General features: G+C 53.9%; 2 protein-coding genes across 5 annotated transcripts in view; one reads left to right on the top strand and one right to left on the bottom strand.

Annotated features, from left to right (window-relative positions):
* The first annotated feature begins 137 nt into the window (after positions 1 to 137).
* Positions 138 to 20,428, top strand: RRP9 (ribosomal RNA processing 9, U3 small nucleolar RNA binding protein). 4 transcript variants are annotated; one of them, XM_074958306.1, is made up of 16 exons: positions 138 to 286; positions 1,019 to 1,101; positions 2,174 to 2,292; positions 5,967 to 6,034; positions 7,106 to 7,147; positions 7,846 to 7,972; positions 8,796 to 8,920; positions 9,672 to 9,764; positions 10,071 to 10,171; positions 10,793 to 10,927; positions 11,712 to 11,774; positions 11,863 to 12,020; positions 12,984 to 13,063; positions 13,429 to 13,502; positions 14,126 to 14,272; positions 20,339 to 20,428. In XM_074958306.1, the coding sequence occupies exons 1-15, from the start codon at positions 191 to 193 to the stop codon at positions 14,226 to 14,228; spliced, it is 1,467 nt and encodes a 488-aa protein (XP_074814407.1). In that variant the 5' UTR covers positions 138 to 190; the 3' UTR covers positions 14,229 to 14,272; positions 20,339 to 20,428. The 4 variants fall into 4 exon arrangements, with proteins under 4 accessions (XP_074814407.1, XP_074814406.1, XP_074814408.1 ...); XM_074958305.1 differs by lacking the exon at positions 20,339 to 20,428 and having other exon boundaries at positions 14,126 to 14,341; XM_074958307.1 differs by lacking the exon at positions 20,339 to 20,428 and having other exon boundaries at positions 11,863 to 12,008; positions 14,126 to 14,340.
* Positions 19,954 to 22,482, bottom strand: part of GRM2 (glutamate metabotropic receptor 2) — a 74,256-nt gene continuing 71,727 nt past the window's right edge. The window contains exon 6 of the mRNA XM_074958304.1: positions 19,954 to 22,406. Coding sequence (XP_074814405.1) covers positions 22,333 to 22,406 — 74 coding nt within the window. The 3' untranslated portion in view covers positions 19,954 to 22,332. The remainder of the gene's footprint in view (positions 22,407 to 22,482) is intronic.

Below are 22,482 nucleotides of genomic sequence, written 5' to 3'. Positions count from 1 at the left end.
CGGGAGGGAAGGGGCGTAGGTCTAGAAGGCACGTAAGTGCGGAGGGACGGACCTGGGAGTAATTTCAACCAATGGAGAGGAGCTGAGGGCGGGGCCGGAGTGGCTTTGCCCAATGGGAGGGATGCAGGGGCGGAACCAGAGCGCCATGTGCCGCTAGCGCTGAGCAGGGGGCTGCGCCAAAGGCAGAAGCATGGCGGCGTCGGGAGCGAAGAAGAAGCAGCAGCAGCAGCAGCGAGCGGCCGCGGCCGCGGCCGCGGCGGGGGGAGCCGGGCGCAGGCGGCGCAAGGTGGGGGCGAGGTCCCGGGGATGGGGAGATGGGGGTCGGACTAAGGCGCTGATGTGGGACTCGGGGGATGGAGGGGCAGGCTGGGGACTCGGGGGATGGAGGGGCAGGCTGGTGGGAATGGGGTAGGGGGCTACCTGGGGGAAATCGGGGACTAGGGGAATGGAGGGGCTGGGTAGGGGGAATGGGGCAGGCTGGGGAAAGTGGGGAACAGAGGGGCTGGGTAGGGGGGATGGGGCAGGCTAGGGAAAGTGGGGAACAGAGGAGCTGGGTAGGGAGAATGGGGGAGGAGGCTGGCTGGGGGAAGCGGGGGACTAGGGAGCTGTGTAGGGGAAATGGGGCTGGCTGGGGGAAGTGGAGGACCAGGGGGCTGGGTGCGGGGATCGAGGGCTGGAGGGGTTGGGTAGGGGGAATGGGGTGGAAGGCTAGGGGGCGAAGGATGCTAGGGGAATGGAGGTGGGTGGGGGGCAAAGGGGCTGGGGGGAATGGGAGAGGAAGCAAAGATTTCCTAGGCTAGTTAAGGTAATTGCCTATCACTTTTCCTCTGCTTATTATGGGCTGGAGGTGATGGGAGATTGTGGGGATCCTAGGGTGGTTGCAAGGAGTGGGCTTTCCCTGCCCACTGCCCCCCTCCCTCCAAGTTATGAGAGGGGAGATGCTGTGGGCTGGTGTCCCCCTCCCCCTCAGCCTTGTTGCTATAGCCAGGATGTGCTGAAAGAGGGTTTTGTTCTTGAGGTCCCTGATGCAGAGGAGAAATCCTGGCAGAAAGCTGGCTTGAAGCTGAATGAGGAGATCTCCAGTGACTCCGACACGGAGAGGTAATACACTAGCTCCCCTGTGGGTGTTGCCCCAAAGGGTCCCTCAGATAGCCACCCTGCAGAGCAGAACCCAGGAGACATCCCTACCTATGCCCACCCCTCCTCCCACTCCAAGATGTCCAGACACTGTAGAGGTGAGGGCCATAGAAATACAGAGAGAGAGAGCGAAATCCTTCCTCCTGGGGCTCAGTGAGGGAGAAACAAGGTGGGAAACTCACAGCTCTTCTTTTGTATGCTTTTCCTGAGATTGCTTTGCAACTTCCCACAATCAGGAGACAGTGGTTTCAGGGGCTAGTCCCAGACTCTGGAATGAACTCCCCCAGGAATTAAGGACCATCACTGCAGTGTGTATTTAAAAAAAAAAAAAATTCCCAGACCATTCCACTGCACACACTTCTCCCTTTAGGAAGGGAGGAGAGAACTCAGATGCTACAGTGATGAGCATGGTGTAAGTATCTACATAGACTAGAATCTGTCTCCTTGGTTCTATGCAGGCTGTTCCATCCTGTTCATTTGGATGGCATCTTGCAGAACTATAGTTACTTACAGTTACGTGATGCACTTTGTTCCAAGCCAGACTTTCACAGTCCCTCTCACTTAAAGTGGTGGTGGCCACTGTTTCAGAAATGTGGGGCCTATACTAGGTGGTGGGGACCCTCTGCACTTAATGTTATTTCTTAGTTAATTACAAAGAACTTGCCCCTTTATACACTTCTAAATAAAAAAGTTGAGTGGAGCCTGTTTATGTACTTAAATGGCTGTACACGACTGTCCCTCTGTACACAGACTTCAGTCCAAAAGCAGATTTTCTTGACTGGATACTAGATTACAAATGGCCTATAAAGTGAAAGGTGTTATGGCTGGAGGAACACACACACACACACACACACACACACACACACACACACACACACACACACACACACACACACACACACACACACACACACACACACACACACACACACACACACACACACACACACACACACACACACACACACACACACACACACACACACACACACACACACACACACACACACACACACACCTCTCTCTTCCCCTGTAGCCCTACATTTGGTGGGAAGCGGAAGAAGGACAATGAGGCAGAAGAGGAGATTGAAGAGACCGCACAGGAAAAAAAGCTGAGATTAGCCAAACTTTACCTGGAGCAGCTTCGACAGCAGGGTGAGTATTCAACAGACTGGGTGCATGTGGCTGGGTAGTGCAGGGGATGCTATTGTGGAGCGAGGACACTAGGAGCTGTATCTCAGCCCCGCTGCTCTTCCTTACTGATTTGCACACAGGAGTTGGGCCTCTTCCCTGCTACTCAGGCTTCAGTGCTGTTATGACTGGACTGCTTTCGCTTGATGAAATTTACTATTAAGTACAGACCCCAAAGAAGAGGCAGTCTAACCTCCTTGGGGACAATCTAAATAATTTAATGCATTTACTAGTATATAGAGAAGTATAAAATTAAGTGACAAAAATGCAGAGTCTCATACTTCTTGCCTGCTTGCTTACTTTCCTAAATGTGGCAATTCAGCATAGGTGTCCCAGTTACTACATAAATCAAATCTGCAGTTTGTCTTGACATGTAACAGTTGATGTGTTGGTTGTGTTCCAAGTAACTTGAAAGAAAAGCTCTGAAATGCTTTCTTCATCATCTGCATTGTTGTGTCCTGAAGCTCGTTGTAAGTTATCTGCTATGTAAAATACTATCTTTCTTGGATAAAGTCTGCCACAGTTGCAGAATAAGCTGCTGGTCTCTGAGCGCATCACCTGAGGTGTTAGGCCTTGCCTAACCTGGGACAGAATTCTGCAATTCTTCCACTCTTAGACTGGGCTACCATATCCTGTGTATCAAGCCCGGTTATCCTGCAGGTGTGATTGAGTTTGGCACCTGTGGTTCTTCCCTTTAGGATTCTGATCAGCGGTAATGTAAGATAGATGACTTACCGCTAGAGTTCCCCCTTGCAGATTGGTGTGGCATAGCAGCTTTCTCCTCATCTAGCGCCCCCTGCTGACAGCTGGTCCAGCCCTGCAGTGGTCTCTTCTCATGACATGGCCCTCTGGTCAGGTCATGCTTTAGTCCCATGCATTTTGGGGTAACAGTATCACAGGTACCAGAACTCTTCCACACTTCCCAGGGTTGATCCTCTGCAGGCTTTGCCCCCATCCCAGGCTCTACAGGGCCTTTCCTCTCTTACAGAAGGCTGCCTCCCCAGGCTTTCTCCCTGATGGTCTGGCTCCTCCCAGGCCACTGACCCTCAGGGCTTCTTTCCTAGAGTCTCTATTCTCCCTGGCCTGCTTTAAGGGTTCCCTTCTCCCCCCTGCCCTTGCCCTCCAGAAACATTTCCAGGACACAAGTTCCTTTCTGCAGGCTCCTCTGTGGTTCCTCTCCCAGAGAGTGGAAACTTCCAGCAACCCCTCTCCTGGGACTCCTGTCAGATTTCTCTCCTTGAGAGGATTCCTGGACCACCTCCTAGTCTCCCCAGGCTCTAGTCCCACAGAGCAACTGCAGTTTCTCCCTCCAGCCCCCTTCTGCGCGGGACTTCCCTTCTTTTGTAGCACCATTAGCTGGGTTTCATCTTCAGCTGGGTTAACTGGCCTTTTCCTGCCACAGTGACCCTCACAGATGTGTGTAATGCCAAAACAGGCTCTTAAAACCACAATTTCTATGCTGCAGTAGGAACAAAACATTGGAGAGAGAGAGGATTATAGAACAGAACAGTCTAGACACATCTGCCTTACCTCTTCAGACAACCTACCGGGTGTCTGTCTCAGTTCTTTTCCCCCCTCCCTTGAGAGAGGGTTCCTTTTTAACCCTCTGGCAGCTTTTTTACTCTGTTCCTGGGCTCTGACCCTTCTGGTCAACAGTCCTGTAGGCTCAGCAGGAGACAGAGCCAGAATCATCAAAGCACAAAGTCCTGGCATTGTCCTTAACAACTCTCTAGTGTTTGCGGAGTGCTGGCTTAGCTCTTCTTCCACAGCTGGTTTTCCCAGACTGCCCTGTTGATCTAAGTGGCTGGTCATACAGTAAGCACCCCAATAACCAGGCCAACATACAGAACTTGTAAGTTACAAAGCAGCTCCAAATTATCAGTCTGCATCCAAGATCTTGTCATCTTTCTACAGGTTTCAGAGTAGCAGCCGTGTTAGTCTGTATCCGTAAAAAGAAAAGGAGTACATGTGGCACCTTAGAGACTAACAAATTTATTGGAGCATAAGCTTTCGTGAGCTACAGCTCACTTCATCGGATGCCCGATGAAGTGAGCTGTAGCTCACGAAAGCTCATGCTCTAATAAATTTGTTAGTCTCTAAGGTGCCACATGTACTCCTCATCCTTCAACATCTCATTGGGGAAGCACAAATAGGGTGACATTAAAGGATCTAAACTAGGTACGTGCCAGGTTTAAAAGACTTGTAAGATCTGCTAGTGAGACTGTGTTGCTATTCATAGATTCCAAGGCCAGAAAGGGACCACTGGGATCATGTAGTCTGAGCTCCTGTATAACACAGGCCAGAGAACTGCCCTGAAATAATTCCTGTTTGAACAAGGGTGGATCTTTTAAAATATGCTTTATATCCCCCTTATATAGGATTCGTGATGGATTTTCCGTCACTGGCACACTTGGTAAAACTGTTCAATGGTTAATTACCCTCACTGTGAAAAATGTACAACGTACCTCCAGTCTGAATTTGTCAGCCCCCTGTAACTTTATCCTTTGCATGGAATGGCAGTAAAAGACTTTTTTTTTTTTTTTTAAACCAGGTTAAGGGTAAATCTAGATGGCTTGTACTTAACATGCTAGGAAAACAAGTCTACCTGTGACTACTGTAACAAGAGGGCAGTGTTGCTACTGTAGCTTATTCTGGGGAATGCTTCAGAGGGAGTGTAGCAGTTAGAGCAAGAGGTCTGGATTCTGACCTTGGATCTGCTGCCGGCTTACTGTGAGATGTTGGGCAAGGCTGTCCCTTCTCCGCACATCCATTTCAATGCTTGTTAAAGTGGGGACAATACAGGAGCCATGGGCATGGTGCAGTCCTAGCTTTCAGCTGCATTCACGCTAAGCCCTGGCTCCGTCACCCATTTTGTTGACAAAATCACCACCTAACCCAGCAGGGAACTGACCCAAAATAGGCCTTTGCAATGGCAGGAATATCCTGAGACACTAGCAGCTTTAAGATTCCATTGCACTTAACAGCAAGCACATCATGTTTTCCCAAAAATTTCTGTGCAGTGCTAAAGGATGCATAGACTATATAAGCTTGGCTCTTACAATGCCACACTTGTCCTAAGAACCTCTGTAGACTAGAATGACCCAGTGAGGAAGCTTCACGTGTGTCAGTCACATCTGCAGCACCACCTATCCAGCCGTTTTAAAAATAATCCCCAGAAAAGGATATAAAACTGTTATGCAGCCAGATGAAGTCCTGAAGTATGCTCAGGAACTGCTTATAGCACGGGCACAGGGATAAACTCTGCCTTAAAGTGGTAATGCAAGGGCTAGAGTGCTTAAGTTTCCACATGTTGATATGGGGGATGCGTGGTCTGCTGTTGGCCAGGAAACTACTGTAAATGAGACTGGGCCTGATGATCTGGGATCTAAGTCTGGAGCAGCAGGGCTGACCAGGCAGTCACTGGGGACCAGCTTCCCACTTATTTGCATAGTTAAAAGCCTGTGCTAACGTTGGGATGTGTAGTTCTTGGAGGGCTGTCTTCTGCTTGCTCCTCCTCTCGGAGAGGAAGCTCTGCTAATGCAGGAATGTTCATTGCTTCAGTCGTATGTCACTAGCCTTCTTGCTGTGCATGGCGAGCTCCATTCCCAATGTGCTGTCTGTGCTTGTCTCTTGGGCAGAGGAGGAAAAGGCAGAAGAGGTGGCCTTGGAAAAGGACTTGGTTGCTGGCCGACTGAAGGAAGATGTGGTGAGTAGGCTGCTTGGGGGAGAGGAGTTAGTGGATTCAGGGGCTCCTTGCTTGCTTGCTGACATCTTCTCTTTTGAATCGCGCCTGCTTCTTCCCACCTGATGCTCCTGGAGCCCTTGGGATTCTCTTTCCCCTCCTCCCCCCCACCCCCACTTTCAGCCTGCCTTTGAGGGCCTGTCTCATGGCTACAATCTCAGCAACTCCATGCATGGGAACCCTGGCCTCTGCTAGGCCAAGAGGTAAACACCCATGGGCCTCTTTGCATATTCATGTTTAAACCATCAGTATTCTTAAGGTGCCCCTCACCTAGGTTGCCTAACAACACATGTTTTAGCTTAGTGTTAATATAAGTATTGGGAAGTTCTGTTCATTTGAATGTATTCTACTCTCTCCACAATTCTGTCCACCCTTGTCAAGTATCCCATAACACCTTGCGTTCATAGAAGGAAGCTTTGGCTTAGGAAGATAGGAAAACGGTCAGGATCAGGACACAGGAGTGTTTTACCGTAGCAGGAGGTAGGGAGTAAAACTCTTAGGCTACTACTAGAATGTCCCAAAGGAAAAAGCCAAGACCATGTTCTACCCTCTTGCAAACGGCAGAGGTGCTTTCACGGGCCTAGTACCTGGAGTGCATGCTCTCAGAACAAAAGAGGTAAAAGGGGGTACAGCATAGTACCAGAAAAATAACACAGAAAGCTGATTGGTTAAATCCAGTTTCAGGTGATGTACACAGCACTTCTTGTAAATGGGTAGGATATAAAAAGATGGCTTTAGGTGAATTTAACACTTCATGAGAGCTTCCCAGAGCCAGGTTCAATATGATACTGTTCTTCCTGTCCTATGCTTTTTATTGGCTTTTAGCAACAATAGTGACACAGATTATTTGGTTTTCTGGAATGTATTTCAGGCCGAACCAAAGCGTGGTCAAGCAGTTGACTGTGCAACTTAACAACTTCGGTATCTAAATTGTCCTCATTCCACTTCTTATAAGGGCAGAATAGCTTCCACTATGCAGGTACTGAGTGCCTAGGCCTTTGCTGCTCATGTCTAACTGCCTTGTACTTTCAACAGCTTGAACAGAAGGGAAAACTGCAGCGACTGATCGCGAAAGATGTAAGTTTGCAAAGCTTTGTATGAATTGCTCTGCTTCAGAGTTGGGTAGGGGCAGGAAGAGGTCGCTGGCAGCTCATTCTCCCTTGGAGGCATGGGGGGAACAGGGGGTGTCTCATTGTCATGTGATCCCTTTCTGGACTGGCTCAATCTCCTGGCTGTCAGACTAACTGTTCTCTCACAATGCTGGAGCTTCGGATGAGCTTGCTCCTAGTTCAGTTGAAAATAACAGCATTTGCATGTTATGGCAAGGCGGCCCTGGACGAACCTGGGACTCTTGTGGATCCAGGTTTGCTCTGTGGGAGTGTGGCTTAATGGGTAGAGCACCGGACTGAATGGCGGGAGACCTGGGTTCAATTCCATGCCCTGCCACAGACTTCTTGGGTGACCTTGGGCAAGTCATGGGGCATGTCTGTGCCTTGGTTTCCTATCTGTAAAATGGGGATAATAGCATTGTCCTATCACAGGGGTGTTGGTAGTGCTCTGTTATTGGTAATGGGGTGGGTGGGGGGGTATATAGTACCTTAAATATTTGAAAATCTTGGCCTTCTAAAGTTGGGTGCTGACAGCTAGATCTTCGTGGTGCTGCACTCCCACTGAAGTCCACGTATGTCCTATCCTGGGGATAAAATAGCTCGCAACCCACACACGTTCTGTGGTGCCGGAGCACTTTGTTAATGAGGTGCTGTGTGTGTGAACAGTTGCAGCCTCCAGATACAGCAGCCATCCGAGTGCTGCGAGGTCACCAGCTGCCCATCACCTGCCTGGTCATCTCTCCAGATGACAAGTGCATCTTCTCAGCTGCCAAAGACTGCTCCATCATCAAATGTGAGTTTTCCCTAGGCCACCTCCCCTCTTAGTCCAATGGCTTGCAGGTTCCAGAATTTCCAAAGACCTTGTCTCCCATAACCTGGCTGTGCTCCATCTCCTGGCAGATGCCATGTTCACACGTCATAGCTATGCAGGGCAGGCTGTCCGAGCTTGTCAATTTCTAGCTTTGCTTGTAGCCTCCTCCTCTGAAGGGAGGTCTCTTGCTTTGTTACAAGCTAGATTTTAGTGCTGGAGTAGCACTGACCCTGCAATCAGGGATTTAAATCTTCAGAAGTGTCCACTAATTTGGAGGGGTCCCCCATAGTACTTGAGTGCTCAGCTCCAAACACCTACACCCCTCTTTTCAGAAGCGCAATGCACACCCAGCTCCCGCCGCCTTTTGGGGCGGGAAGGGGGGGAGAGAAGTGGGTGCTTAGACCTTAGGGGCCCAAAATGAGTTGACCCTCCTGAAAAAATGAGTGAGTCGTTAGCATTCACAGTGGGATAGAAGGCAGTGTTCGGTACAGCGTCAGCTCTGCCCTCTGGAAGTTTGCTTTGGAGCTGGTGCAGGAACTCCCCTGTACTGTTAGTTGTGATCTCCCGCACCTTGCTCTGAACAGCTGGGGATAGTTGGAATCTCCTGCCTCATTACCAAGGAGTCCTCATTAATGGAATGAGATGGGTGAGCTGGGACCGTCAGGTGTGCCTTGCGCTCTCTAGTTCCTAACCCTCTGGGGAGGCACTGGCCCTGTCTCCGTGGCCCTTGGCTTGCCAAGAGGACATGCTGGCCAAGGCAGCCGTGCAGAATCAGGCAGGAGGTGACTGACGCAGTCTGCTGCAGGGGATGTGGAGAGCGGGAAGAAGTTGCACGTGATCCCTGGAGGGAAGAAGGGGACAGAGGCCCAGCACATCGGCCACACAGCGCACATTCTCTCCATGGCCATCTCGTCGGATGGCAAATACCTGGTAAGGAGGAGTGGCCAGGCCCTGCCCTCTCCCCGGCTGGCTGGCTGGCTGGCTCACCCTTGTTCTCGAGCCACGTGGTGAGAGGAGCCTCTTGTCAGTGAATTGTTGCTCGCTGTCAGTTTTCTGCTTCATTGTAAATGCTGAACCCCCTTTGATTCCCCGCCCTGCTGCCCATTCTCCGTCCCTGCCCCCCCAGGCGCTGGGTGGGTGCATCCCTCCAGAGAGGATACAGGAGCTGCAAACAGCACATCAGCTGTGAGTGCATGGTACACGGCTTGTATGGTGAGACCTTGTTGGGGGAGCTCGCCCTGATAGAAGCAGGGTCCATCTCTGCCCCGGTGGCGAAATGCTGGTGGCTGCTGTGCCATGATCGGGCCCTTTCGCCAGTCACCAGCGGCACACACCTTATCACCGCTGCCTCTCTGGCCGGCTGCACGGCTGGATCCCACCAGCCTTGGGCTCCAGCATTGGCTGTGGTGCTGATGGGACCGTCCCGAGAGGAGGTTTGCTCTGTATGCTCTCCAGGGGAAGACCGTGAGCTGGGAACAAAACCAAGGGGTGGCTAGTGGGAAATCCCACCTCCCATCTGGCTGAGACCTCTCCTGCTGGCCAGCTTTGCCTCCGAGTCTCTCTCTGGGCCTCTGAAATGGCAGCAGAACATAATAGCGCAGCCACAGCCCGCTGTGATGACACAGACCCAGGAAAGCTAGTTAGGGGCTGCTGGTGAGTGTGTCCGCTGTCTCCCTGCCAGGCCACAGGAGACAGGAACAAACTGATCATGATCTGGGAGGCTGTCACGTGCAAGCACCTGTATAAATTCACTGGCCATCGAGACGCTGTGACGGTGAGTGGCATTTGGGGAGGCAGGGGGGAAGACACAACTAGGCGGCTTTGAGCGCCCAACCCTTCCATGCTGCTTGGGAAACATATGGAGGCTCTGCCTAAAAGTCAGGAAGCCCTTTCTCCATGGGAATCTTCTCCCCCCTTTGCCGAGTGCCTTTCCTCGGAGGTACTGAGCTCGGGAAGGGTGGGAAATTTGGCTGCTTCCAGGGGAGCCTTTCCCTAGGGTAGTCACCTTGGCAAATGCAGTTCTGGATCGGCATTAAAGCCACTCTTCCGTATTTAGCACCCGTCTCTCCCCCCCACGCAGGGCCTGTCGTTCCAGAAGGGCACTCACCAGCTGTACAGTGCCTCACACGATCGCTCCGTCAAAGTCTGGAACGTGGCCGAGAACGCCTATGTGGAAACGCTGTGAGGACCCACTTCTCCTTGCCCTGGGGCAGGAGAGCTAGGAAGGCTGAGGGGGTGCATGGGCGGCTGAGCTGGGAGGGTTATGTGGCTTTTGGGGTGACACTGGAGATGGAAGACTGGGATTCCTGGGCAGGGGGCTCCAGCAGGCTTGGCCCAGCAATGCATTTGGCCCCCAAGCTGTCCTATGGTCTCTGCTCAAGCCTACCCTGCCCTACCAAGCAGCCTGTTCAGTTTGGTGGCAACCGTGGTCAGGCTTACCTGATCTGGAACCTCCTACTGCATCAGTAGCTGTGATGTGGCCGCAGCTCAGAAATCTCCTGGGGGCCTGAGTCATTCTTGCCGAGCGTGGTTACCTGAGAGAGATGTCCCCACGTCTTCTACCAGCTGTGTCTAGTGAGAGGCCAAGTATTCTGTGGGCGTGGAGGCCTGGTGGGCTGTAGCCACAAGCCCCCATCCAGGAGAACCAGTGATCGGCGTCGACCGTGCAGTGATGGGAGATGGTGACCCTCGCGGCTGAGAATGCAGAGCCTGGGTGGGAAGGGAGGTAGAAGGTGCCAGGCTGGGCCCCCTGGGTTACTGAGATTGGGACTCATCCTCTGCTCTGTTTGCCCCTGACTCCAGGTTTGGGCACCAAGATGCGATCACAGGGCTGGACAGCCTGAGCCGGGAGTGCTGTGTCACGTCAGGCGGGCGAGACGGCACCGTCCGGGTCTGGAAGATCCCCGAGGAGTCTCAGCTTGTGTTCTGCGGGCACCAGTAGGTGTGGGCAGCAGCCCCTGCAGAGGGTGGTGAGGGCTGCAGGGCGTCTGCTCTGCTTAACTCACTTCACCTTCCATGGCAGCTCTTCTGCCAAAGCGTAATACCCATCCGGTGGCTGCCAGCAACTGCACTGCGAGCCCTGGTCTGTTCTACCTCGGCTCTGCAGCCCAGTGTCTTGTCAGAGGCCTCCCAGCACCTGCCTCTTGCGTGGTTATTGGCCACATCCGTTGAGCTGGTGGTGGCGCATGCTACCTTGCCTAGTGCCTGCAGGAGTGATGCAGACGTGCTGGGTGGGGAAGGCTGGCTGTCGGCCATCCACAGCACTATACGGTGCATGGGACCGCTCCTCCCTGCAGCAGCTCCTGGAAGCAGCTCCAGCCAAGCTCCCATATCACAGTGGTGCGGCATGGAACTAGGCCAGCCAGGCTGAGCCACAGGGCAAGCGGCTCAGCCGGCAGGAGGCCTCGTCCAGAGTGTTCATGCCAGATCCCAGTCGGGGAGCAGTAAAAAGGGGAAATGTGCCCTCCTGGGAGGTGACCTAGGGAATACTCCCCTTGTAGAGGGCTGCCTGTTGCAGTGAGGGGCTGCCAGGGAGGCCTGTTCTGAAGCATGCTGAGCACCACCAGCAGTCTCCTTTGAGAGGTGGTGTTGGAAGCCCGGTCTGCACTCAGCTCAAATTCTGGGGCTACCCTTGCCTCTGGGGCTCTGGCACCCTGCAGGGTAACTTCCTAGGGGACCCACAGGCACAACTCGCTCTCCTCCTTCCCTCTGCCCATCTTAGGGGCTCCATCGACTGCATCCAGCTGATCAACGAGGAGCACATGGTGTCCGGCGCGGACGATGGGTGAGTAACCCCACAGGAGACGTGCTGGGGGTGCTGCAGGCCTGGGCTCTGGTGTGTAGCCTCATCCGCTCCACGTCTCTCACAATAGGTCAGTCGCCCTTTGGGGTCTTTCGAAGAAGAAGCCACTCACGACGGTGAGGCAAGCGCATGGTAACCACGGCACCCAGGGCCTGGAGCAGCCATACTGGATCTCCTCGGTGGCCACCCTGCTGAACAGTGACGTTGTAGCCACAGGTGCCTCGCGCTGTGAGACCCTCGCTTTTGCTGTTGCTTTGGGACTGGGGCGGGGAGGAAGGATGCAGTCCGTTTCAGGGCCCCAGCAGCTGGGCGATCTCGGCTTCCTCCCCAGCTCTTATCCTCCCTGCAGCTTGGGCCAGCACTCTGTACAGCTGGGACAATGCCTGTCTCGCAGATGGGGCTGGGTTACTGTTTGCAGTGCTCTGAGGGGCCCAGACAGAAAGCGCCATGAATGGGTCATTCCTCAGGCTCCTAACTTCCCTCTTCTTCTGGAAACCTGGCTCTGCTTTCCTGGAACCCCGGGGAATTCACCCACAACTGGCCCTATGTTGCCCTCAGCTAGCCCAGGCCCTGCCACTCCTACAACTCCTACCCCAGCACTCTCAGGCTTGCCATCCTGGCTTAGAAACTAGCTGAGGAGTGGGGAAGTCCTGCTTCGATGGGAAGGGAGCGGTTTGGGGCAGGCTGGGAGGGGGAGGTGGGGCTTGGTTTGAACTTGGATCCATGTCGCGTACAGTAAGTGACTGGCAAGCTCGGAGCAAGAGGTAACTGTGCCTGGGTTTGTGGGGACATTGGCTGGGCCTCTCCAGAGAGCCACAGCCTTGTGACCAGGCTGTCCCATGTGTCACTGGCAGGAGATTGCTGCGTCACTCTCCTCTCTGGTCCTGACTCGCTCCCCCAGAGTAGTGAGGATCCACCGCCGCCTAACCCCAGGCAGGATGGTGGTTTCCCCTGGAATAGGCCAGCTTGCTGCTCCAGTTGCCCAGCCAGCAGCTTCAACTTCCTGTGCTTCGCGTTGGGTTGGTGGGGTGGAGGGAGGGGGAGCGGGGCTGTGTGGGGCGCCAGTTGCGGATGCCAGCAGGGCCGTGGTCTGAAGGAGACCATGCTAGCTTGCATCGGCGCCGAGCGTGGCCCGAGGGAGGTGCGGGGCCTGACTGCCCGAGGCCCTCACGTTCTGCTCTGTGACCGCAGGCTCGCACAGCGCCAGCGTGCGGCTGTGGAAATGTGGCGAGGGATTCCGAAGGCTGGAGCCGCTCTTCGACATCCCTCTGGTAAGAAAGGGGCACGAGCGGGAAGGCTCCCTCTCGGCAGGCAAGGCACATGGGAGCAAACGCTTGGGGCTGAGCAGAGATGGAAATTTCCCTCTTCTCTTCCAGCTGGGTTCCCCTTCCCCAAACAAGCCCGCTGTGCAGGCTGGGGTGAGGGGGTGCAGGTTTGGCTGGAGTCCGGAATAAACCCAGAGGGGCTCCCTCCCATCTGGTGTGTGAAGCCAGTGAATTGCTGAGAGAGTAAATCGCTTCTCGGCCTGATCAAAGTTGCATTGCCCTAATGGGAGCCCTGCACTCGAGTGTCCCCGCAGGCTAATAGCTCTCCAGCCTGCAGTACTGGCCTTATGCCTTTTTCCTCTCTCTCTCAGATCGGCTTTGTCAACAGCTTGAAGTTCTCGAATGCCGGGGATTTCCTGGTTGTTGGGATCGGACAGGAACACAGGTACCGACCTCGCTGCTAGCTAAAGGCTATGTGTGGTGTCCAGGGGCTCTGGCCCAAGCCCCAGCCCCAGCCAGACCTCTCCCAGCTGTTGGGGTCATCAGTCTGGAAAAGCTGGTGATGGGGTGGAGCCTATGCTGGGGGCTTGGGAAAAATCCAACATTTGGCATTAGACTCTGTCTTCGGCTGGGATGAAGGGTCTGTTAAATGCTGGGGAGGGGCAGCTTTCGGTGAAGCATGTGAGGAGTGGGCTGTCTAGGAGGGGAGGGCAGAAAATGGCACTAACCCTCCTAAAAGCCTGGCTGGCACTGGTATGAAACTCCTGCTGCCATTGCTCCAGGGCAGCCTTACCCGTGACTCGCTTTCTCCTGGGGGAAATGGAGACAAACCTTCCCTTCCTGTAGGCCAGAGAGGGCGCATCTCAGGTGCTGGGAGACTGGATCTCTGCAAAACACTCCAAGAGCCGCTAGGAGGCGCTAGAGCGGCGTGGAGCACCGAGTGCCAGCACCAGCACCCTCTGAGGAGGAGGGAGCTCGACTTGGCATCAGGCAGCTCATTCAGCCTCCCTCCAGCTTTCTTGCTGGGGCGTGGGGGAACCGAAAGCTCAGCGTCTCTCTCGTGTTCAGGTTGGGCCGCTGGTGGCGAATCAGAGAAGCCAAGAACAGCGTCTGCGTCGTCCCGCTGCAGAGGACGGCGGCTGGCCGCGTGCAGCCAGCTGATGGCTCCTAGCCCTGCTCCCCTCTTGCATGCGGTCCTGGCGCTGCTAGAGCTTGGTGAGACTCTCGAGTTAAAACTTCCCATTAAAAGCAACCCCCCTGCGTAAAACCCTGCTGTCTGCATTGGCCTGGCTACGGCTTGGATGCTTTGTCAGGAGTGAAAGTGGAGGCGAGGACGTCCTCTCTGGGGCCAGTTGCAGGCTGGGCACCAGAGGAAAGGGAGGGGCCCCTCACTCCGCAGTCAGAGCTGCATGGCAGGGGGGAGGATCTTCAGGACAAACTTACTCCTGCCCCCAAAGGTGTGAGCAGCTGAGACCTGGCTTTTGCGGGGCAGGGGATGGGTTCGGGGGGGGAAATGGACATGCAGAGTAAGCCATGGCAGCCCCAGTCTGATTCCCTCCCTTCCCAAGAACAGGCCAGAGCCACTCACTCAAATGGCCCATGACCTTCAAAGGCACCTTGGAAGGGGCAGCCCTGTCTCTGCCTGCCGAGATCCCATGAAGCATTCTTTCTCTACCAGATGTTGGAGCTTGTGGCAGGGCCCAGGATTCTCTTCCCTTTCCTGCTTAGCCTCAGGGATGTTCGCCAGCCCCCAGGCTAAGTTCTTGCTCAGGTTGTGTGCGTGCACTGCCCACACCAAAAGTCCGGAATAATCAAAGCCCTGTAGATTCCACCGCAAGAATCCAGACCTCAGTTCTGCAGGGGGGCCCGGGTTGTGCATCAGATCTGGAGAGACTCTACTGCCTTTATTCAAACAAGGAGACAGGCCTCGAATGCATCTACTCCAGAAACATAGCATGCAATCTCTGCATGAGCCCTAGCTCATTCTGATCAATCTGGGGGTGGATTTGTTTTTGTTTTGCTCTCCCTTGGTCTCTGTGCTGTGGAGTTTTGGACTGATGATGTAGATCTCCGTTGTAGGTGCCATCAAGGGAGGTTTAGAAGCTACTGTTCATGGCTGCTCATGTACTAAAGTTCAGGTGTCACTCATTTTGTCTCAAAACTTGAGGCATTTTGAAATGCATCTGTGCTAACTGCAGCCGCAGCCTCGGAGACTGAATTAAGTGCTTTCATGTCTGTTTCCACCTGGGATCTGTCTCCAAGAAGAGCAGCTCTAAACTCTGCATTTGATCAAACTTGAGCTTGCAGTGGGGGTTAGGCTGTTTAGTGCTAAGCTAGAAAAGCTGGACCATTAAAAACCACCTCCTGTAGTTAAGATTTTGATCACAGCTGTGACACTAGGTGTTTTGTTCTTTTAAACAGAGCTGGTCCTTAAAGCCTTGCAGGCTACTGCCTAAAAGCTGTGACTGACTACCTGCATGCTACTCTTACATGGGCTCTCGGCTGCTATTCTCGTTATCTGAGAGCTGATGGCTGCGCTAGCTTAGGGTTGGGGTTTTTTTATTGCAATAGTTCTGCTCCTGGATCTTCAGGCATAAATTCAGCTCAGCCGCCTATGCCAGCTCTGTTCCTGTGCATCAGCTCTTACAACAGCTGTATCTGCCCAGCTGCACTGGCTCTGCCTGGAGTGGTACTGTACCTGAGCTGGGCCTCCCTGCATACTGCACCTGCACCGGGGGAATGAACCCCAGTGATAAGAGTAAAACAAACCCTGGTATCCCTCCTCGGAGCCTGGGCCAGAGGGTCACTGAGCACAACGTCTGGGTTGGCAGAGACTAACTGAGGACCTAGTGTTTGCCCTGCGACAGGTCAGACACAGCCTTGGCCTGAGGTCTTACCTGCCTTAGCCAAACACTGGCTTCAAGTTGCCAGTGGAGCTAGCCCTGTCCCACTGTGCTGTCTCTGCTACTCACAGCCCCTGGCTGCTGTACATGTGGAAGACAGCTGTGTGCCTTGCATAGTGGGTCAGCGAGGAAAGCTCATTAGAGAAAGTTAGCTGCCTCCAGTTTAACAGGCCGATGTCCAGGGCCCACCGTGGAGTGCCAGCCCTCAGGGAACACACACAAGTGTGCAGTAGCTCAGTTCGCTCCATCCTTGCAGCTGTAGGCCACAAGCAAATATTAGCATCCTTTTAGGGAAGGGAAACCTAAGGAGGGAGAGGGGAAATGATTTCCTTGAGCTATAGCTGCAGCCTCTGCTGTGAGGACTCAGCGCAGCCCTGAAAGGGCTCCGTGCATCCAGGCTTACAGCCATGAGCCAGGGCCCTGGTGAAGGGGAGGAAGGGGCTGCTGACAGATGCACTGTGGGTGGCTTCCACCTCCTCTTCCCCTCTCCCTCTGTCCCCAGCAGGGGAGCAAGCTAGCTCTTACCTCCCCTGGAGTTGGCTTGGAAAAGTCACTGCTTTTAGCATGGGTTTAGCAGCCTGCCTCTGCTGCCAGGGCAGTGTGTGTGTGGGGGGGGGGAGGTTGCATCTCACAGCTGTGGCTTGCAAGCTGGGACCTGAAAGCTGCCTTTAAAGAGAGTGAAATCAAACTTGGTGGGACAAGGGCTTTGGCCTCCAGCCTGGAAGGGCACAGGTGCCCCTCTGCTAGGGGTAAGCAGAGCCCTGGTGGAAGCAGTGAGAATCATCACTTGGACCTCCTGGTGCCAGGCTAGGGCTCTGCCCCAGTGCCCTCTGTTGAGCAGTACGGTGGCCTTGGGATGGCCTGATTCTGTTACTGCAGCCCCCCACCTCAGCCCATCTGTGCCAACACCCAGATAGGGTGACAGAAGTACAGCTGACAGTCCAGACATCCCAGCATGCACTCCTGCCCCTCAACCGCCTCCCTCCTTGATCTCTGCCAGGCTGGTGCTGAGGCAGTTACACCTCCTCCTGGTGGCTGGCCCAGGAACCTCACCCCACCCTCTGCTCGGGTGCTGCCCAGGGTCCCTGTGTTAAGAGCGAGTGCTGTTCCTTTTAGCCATGCTGCTGCTTCCCTGAGCCCCTTCCTACAGGAAACAGCCCCAGGGGCTTGCCCAGTGGTCTGTAAATACAGCCTCACCTCGGGCTTCCAGACTTCTCCCAGCTCCTCACTCTGCTGCTGCTGCAACAGGAGCCCCTGGCGCTTTGCACCCTCTTTTCAGGGCCTAGCTCCAGCCCTCGAGCCCACTTGCGCCTGCCTTCCCCCAGCCAAGGGACGTCCTCCCTCCTCTCAGAGGGCTGGCTGGCTTGCTCTGGAGGGAGTCTCTCTCTCGCCTGACCCTTTGACAGCTTCTGTCACGAATTATAATTAATTTGCCAGCTCAGGAGGGTTGCTAGGCCCTCCCCTTAAAGGGCCAGCCAGGCTGTAATACTTGGCTAAGGCATTGGGCTGGTCAGCATGAAGGGGGTCATAGTACAAGTCGCTGGCTTTGCATGAGTCCAGCCCATGGCTCATGGGAACTGGGGTGTGTGTGTGTCTCCCATGCAGCTGGCTATGCAGGAGGGCAGTTCTGGATCAGTCCTGGCCTCCTAGAGGGCTGAAGCTCCCACAAGCACAGCTGGCCCTTGCAACTGGCAAGTGAGCTGCCCAAATGCCTAGTATGCTGCTATCCCCTTTCCTAGCCTCCTCCCTCCCCTGCTCTGGCGGAGGGAAGTGTGTGTGGGCAGGCGAGGGGAAGAGTTCATAATTAGCCCCTGCCCTGCTGCGGAATACTACTGCCTTGCCCTTTACGCAGCTCAGTAGCATCATCTTCATTTCACAGCTGGGGAAACTGAGGTCCAAGACCAGCCAGCAGGCCAGGGACAGAGCTGGGACTAGAACCCAGGTCTCCCAAGAACCAGTGCACAGAGCTATTCAGTGGGCCACCGTTGCTTTTCTGCTTTAGCAACTGAGTTGTTTTCTCACCCCCAGGAAAAAGCTTGGTGCTGCCTTGATTTTTAAAGTGAAGGCCCAGGGCCTCCTGCCTGGCTCCCATAACCTGCCCTTTCTGGCACCTCAGTGCCTAGAGGATTGACCTGACCTGGTGCTGCAACGCTTTGCATTGTTGTTCGTAGTACGGTGACACTGAGAGGTGGAAGCTGGGCCGGGAGCCCTGTTGGGCAGCCCATACACTGAAGCGTCCACAGGGCAAAGGGTGTCAGGTCCCCCCGTGCCCGAGGAACTGAGGCACAAAGTGATAATGTGACTCGCCCAAGGTGTGTCACGCAGGCTGGGGCACAGCAGGGCACTGACCCCACATTGCCTGACTCACAGAACCTTGCCACGCCATAATCAGGCCCTGGAGCCATGCAGTTCTGCCAAGAAGACACAGACATCCAGCTCTTGCTTTCTACTCCAGGGAGAGGCCCACATGGCACCTACGGGCGTCCGTTAAAAAAAAAGCACTTTATTTACATAAATTACAAAAACCACAAACTTGGTCACAAAAAGATCTACGCTTAAAAACTCGCTTGGCTTGTAATACATGTGTCACAATGATAATAATCCTAGTCAAGGGCCAAAGAACACGTACATTTTCATTAGCAGCCGGCTAATTATTATAGTTTTCTCTCCAGCCAAAAGGCTTCTTCCAATAAATAGTTTATAAAAATTAAAAAAACACCACGAGATACAGAGTTATATTGCCCAGCCCAGCCTGTCATTTGGTTTTCAGGATCTCCCTTGCATCGAGTGCCAGTGGCCACGGGTACAGTGGGAGGAGGCAGGAATGCGCAGCTGTCTCCCGGTGGGGGGAGATTAGTGACTAGACGCAGCAGAGCAGGAGGCTAATTGCTAGTGCCTGTCCAGCCGTCAGGAAGAGCCGTGGTGCTAACAGGCGTCCTGCTGGAGCAGTGGATAGCATGGTGGGAAGGGGGCATTGGCACCAGTGTCACGGCTGAGGGCTGGGCACAGCGACGAACACTGGAATTCTAGCGCTTAGCACCAACATCATGGGGCTACTGTGAAAAAAGGTGAGACCCACAGAAAACTCTTAAGAGAGATCAGCAGCACGTTTGCTTAAATAACTAATAACTCACCTGGTTTAAATACTTCTATAGTTCTACAGTAAACACGGATTTTTCCATCAGTTAGCTGAAAAATACTGGTGTGACCTCTTCAGCACTACCCAGCCTGCCAGGGCCTTGATACTGATAATTCCTAAGAGGAAGTGCTGGCTAATGATGTCATTTGAGACACAGGAAGAGCAGCTCAGCATCTGAATGCATTTGAAAGGCAGAAGATCCATTGCTGTGAAATTAACCACTAACAAATTCTCAGTAAGGATCCAAATTGTTGTGCCAATAACTTCACCCTGTCTCTCTCCTCTGAGCACTGCCTTGTATGTCCTATTTCAGCCATCCAAGCCAATGGGCAAGAGGGCAGGTGCTCACCTCATCATGCCAGGGACCTCATCAACTTGACATCTAACTGCGTAACAAAACAAATAGTTACAAGTAATTTACCCGTGTCCCTCCACAAAGGTTGGGGACTTTTGAAATCCCATTTTCCTCTTTCTAAATGTCTCCCTGGGGCTGTGAGAAAGACCCACACAAACAACAGGAAAATGACTATACATATGGGGTGGGGAAGGAGGGGAACTCTACACAAAGTGCTGTCAAATGTAAAAAGGAAACATACTGAAAAAAACAGACACCAATTTTTGATTCTTTACGCTAATCCTAGGAGTCACTTGTAACCGTAATGGGTAACATAATTCAGTGTGAAATGTACTTTAGTTTATTCCTTTAAAGGTTAAAACTGGGGGATTTTTTGTCGAGTCCTGCATATCCATGGATACCTGCAAACCATTTTTGTGGATCGCAGATCAGATGTGGATACAAATTCTGTATCTGCGACGGGCTCTAATGTTTTGGTTTTGATTCTTTATGACATGTAAAGAAGACCTGTAAGGATTTGTCTCTGCTTGTTTTTTCCACTTACAAATCTCAAGAATAGCTATATAAGAACGGCCACACTGGGTCAGACCAGTAGTCCATCTAGCCCAGTATCCTGTCTTCCGACAGGTACGAGTGGGATATTGATGATGAGTAATCAGGATTATGATGATGTCCCTGTTTTTGCTGGAGAACTCCTTGGAGGAATGGAGAACCTGAATGGCAGCTTTCTCAGCCCTCAGTTGAAAGGCCAGGGCATGCTGAGCCTTTCACAAAGAGTGTTTTTCTCCCAAGGGTCTGTCAGGGGTTAGAATTAAGTGGGGACTTACAATAAATATAACAAGGGTTTTAAAGATCCTCACTGAACCTGCTTTCCCCTCTTCCAGGCTCTGGCAATGTCACTAGTTGTCCTCCAGCAACAACAAGAATATTGAGACCTGATATTTTGAATTTTGGGGGGGGAAAAGCATCGTTAAAAAAAAAAAAGTCTCTTGGGCCGATTTATGCATCACAGTGAAAACAGGCAATTTTGGGAGCAAAATGACGCTGTTTGAAAAGCTCCGAGCAGCTCTGGACAAGAGGGGTACCTTTCGCACTCACCTGCTGGCTCTCGGTGGATGAAGGTGCCAAGAAAACTGCAGCAAAGCAGGGGAGCAGCTTTGCCGCCGGAGCGTTTGGCAGCTGTAAAGCACAGAGCCAGATGGTTTATTGCTGCTTTTGCTGCTGCACCAGCACTCGGGCAACTTTGGTTGCTGGGCGATGTCATGGTCAGGCTGCTCCCGGCGGGGTCAGGAATGGGAGTGGTCTGAGGCACCCTGGCCCTCCATGGAATCAGACCGACCCTTCCCCATCCTGCCGCTCATGAAGGGCATGCGGGCATTCTGGGGGAATGGCCCCTTGGGCAGCCTAATGCAGTGGGAATGTCGTTTTCCTGCTGCCTGTAGGGGCAAAGAGCGGGGAGCACCTTTGGACACCAGGCTGCATGGTCAATGGCTCCAGCACACAACAGATGCTACCCCTGTGGAAGTGGGGAGCAGCAGGCCGTGCCCCCCTCTCCCCCGCCCCCTGAGCAGCAGCTGCGCCCACCCTCCCGGGTAGCGGGCCTGAAGCATGTGTTGGGGGTTGGTTCCTCCCTGCTCTCTGTGTTGTGGGACTCATTCACCCTAAAGGCCCAGTCTCCTGGGGCAGGACACACAGCTCCCCTGAAGTCATCCCCAGGGCTGCAGGCTGCCGGATCCTCACTCGCTCTCTGCGTCTGGCTGGCCCCCTATTTTCAGGTCTCTCCCTCCGTTCTCATACGTCATCATTTCTCCACTTGTAGGAGTTGTTTCAGGCCCCTGCTACCCTCCTCTGTCAGTGTCCCACACCAGGCACTGACAGGGCAGCCCTCCTGTGCCACTCTTCATCCCGGTTCCCGGGGGCGCCTCACCCTATCCCTGCTCCTTGGCTAGCCACTGTGCCCGTCCCCGACTGCCCTTGCTAAACAAAACCCTACAGTCCCGCACATGCGGCAACCCTGGGTAGAGTCGCTCTAGCCAAGTCAGGTAATGCGTCAGAAGGAGGATCATGGGTTCAGCCCAGGTTCCTGGGGTCAGCCCCAGCGAGCTCTCTGCTCAGAAATCTCTGATTTGGAAGCACCTGTTTGTCCATTTCAAAGTGAGTCTCTCTCAACTCAGAGGAGGCAGGGGGCTTGCATTCCAACCAGGGATCTCCTGGCAAAATCAGCAGCAGCCCCGAGCCCCCTGGCTAGTTCAGTCTGAATTCCTTCCCAGTGCCGCTGGGCAGCGTGGTCTTTGAGAAGGGCCTGTCTGTTCTCTTCAAGCCATAGCACCTTAGACCCCTTGGTATTTGCTCTTTCAAGGGGGGGGAGGGTCCTGCTTCCTTTGCGTGGAGGGGAAGGGGGAGATTGGAGCAGCCAGTGGGAATCTGTGGGCTTTCCCCTGACCCTATTCCAGGGCAGAGAGAAGTGGGGAGGTACAGATGCTTGGGTTTTGCTCTCTCTGGTAATCTGGCCAGCAAGAGGTAACACAGGGTGGACCTGCCAGGGGATCCACCTGGCTCAGTGCTGGCTCCCCAGGGAGAGGGCATGGTTCCTCCATGCCCCAGCGGGTCCATTCAGTACGATCACGACCGCCCCAGCAGGGTTGTGTTTTTCTGAGCTGGCGCCGGGGGAGCAGGGCAGCAGAAGGGGGCACCCAGTTCTCACGCGACAGCACCTCTCCTTGGGGAACGCTGGCCCAGCAAGCAAGACGGCATCGGCGAGCAGCTGGGAGTGCAGCTTAGAGAAACAAAAGGCCCAATGGGAACGAAAAAGGCCTGCCCCTTCGTGCGGGGGTCTGTGCTGGGGACCATGCCCGTGCCCATGGGGCCACGGGGCGCTTCATAAGGACGAGGTTGTGGAGTCCACGACCTCGCGGCCGTTACACACCGTGGGGACGGACTGAGAGGCCGACCCTGGTGGGGGAAGAACACAGAGAGGCATCATGGAACAGCAGCTGGGCCTGGGTCCCAGCCTCACCATTGCTGCCTG

This window comes from Natator depressus, chromosome 7 (assembly GCF_965152275.1).
Source record: "Natator depressus isolate rNatDep1 chromosome 7, rNatDep2.hap1, whole genome shotgun sequence".
NCBI classification, from domain to species: domain Eukaryota; kingdom Metazoa; phylum Chordata; order Testudines; family Cheloniidae; genus Natator; species Natator depressus.
This window is presented reverse-complemented; position numbering and strand designations above follow the sequence as displayed.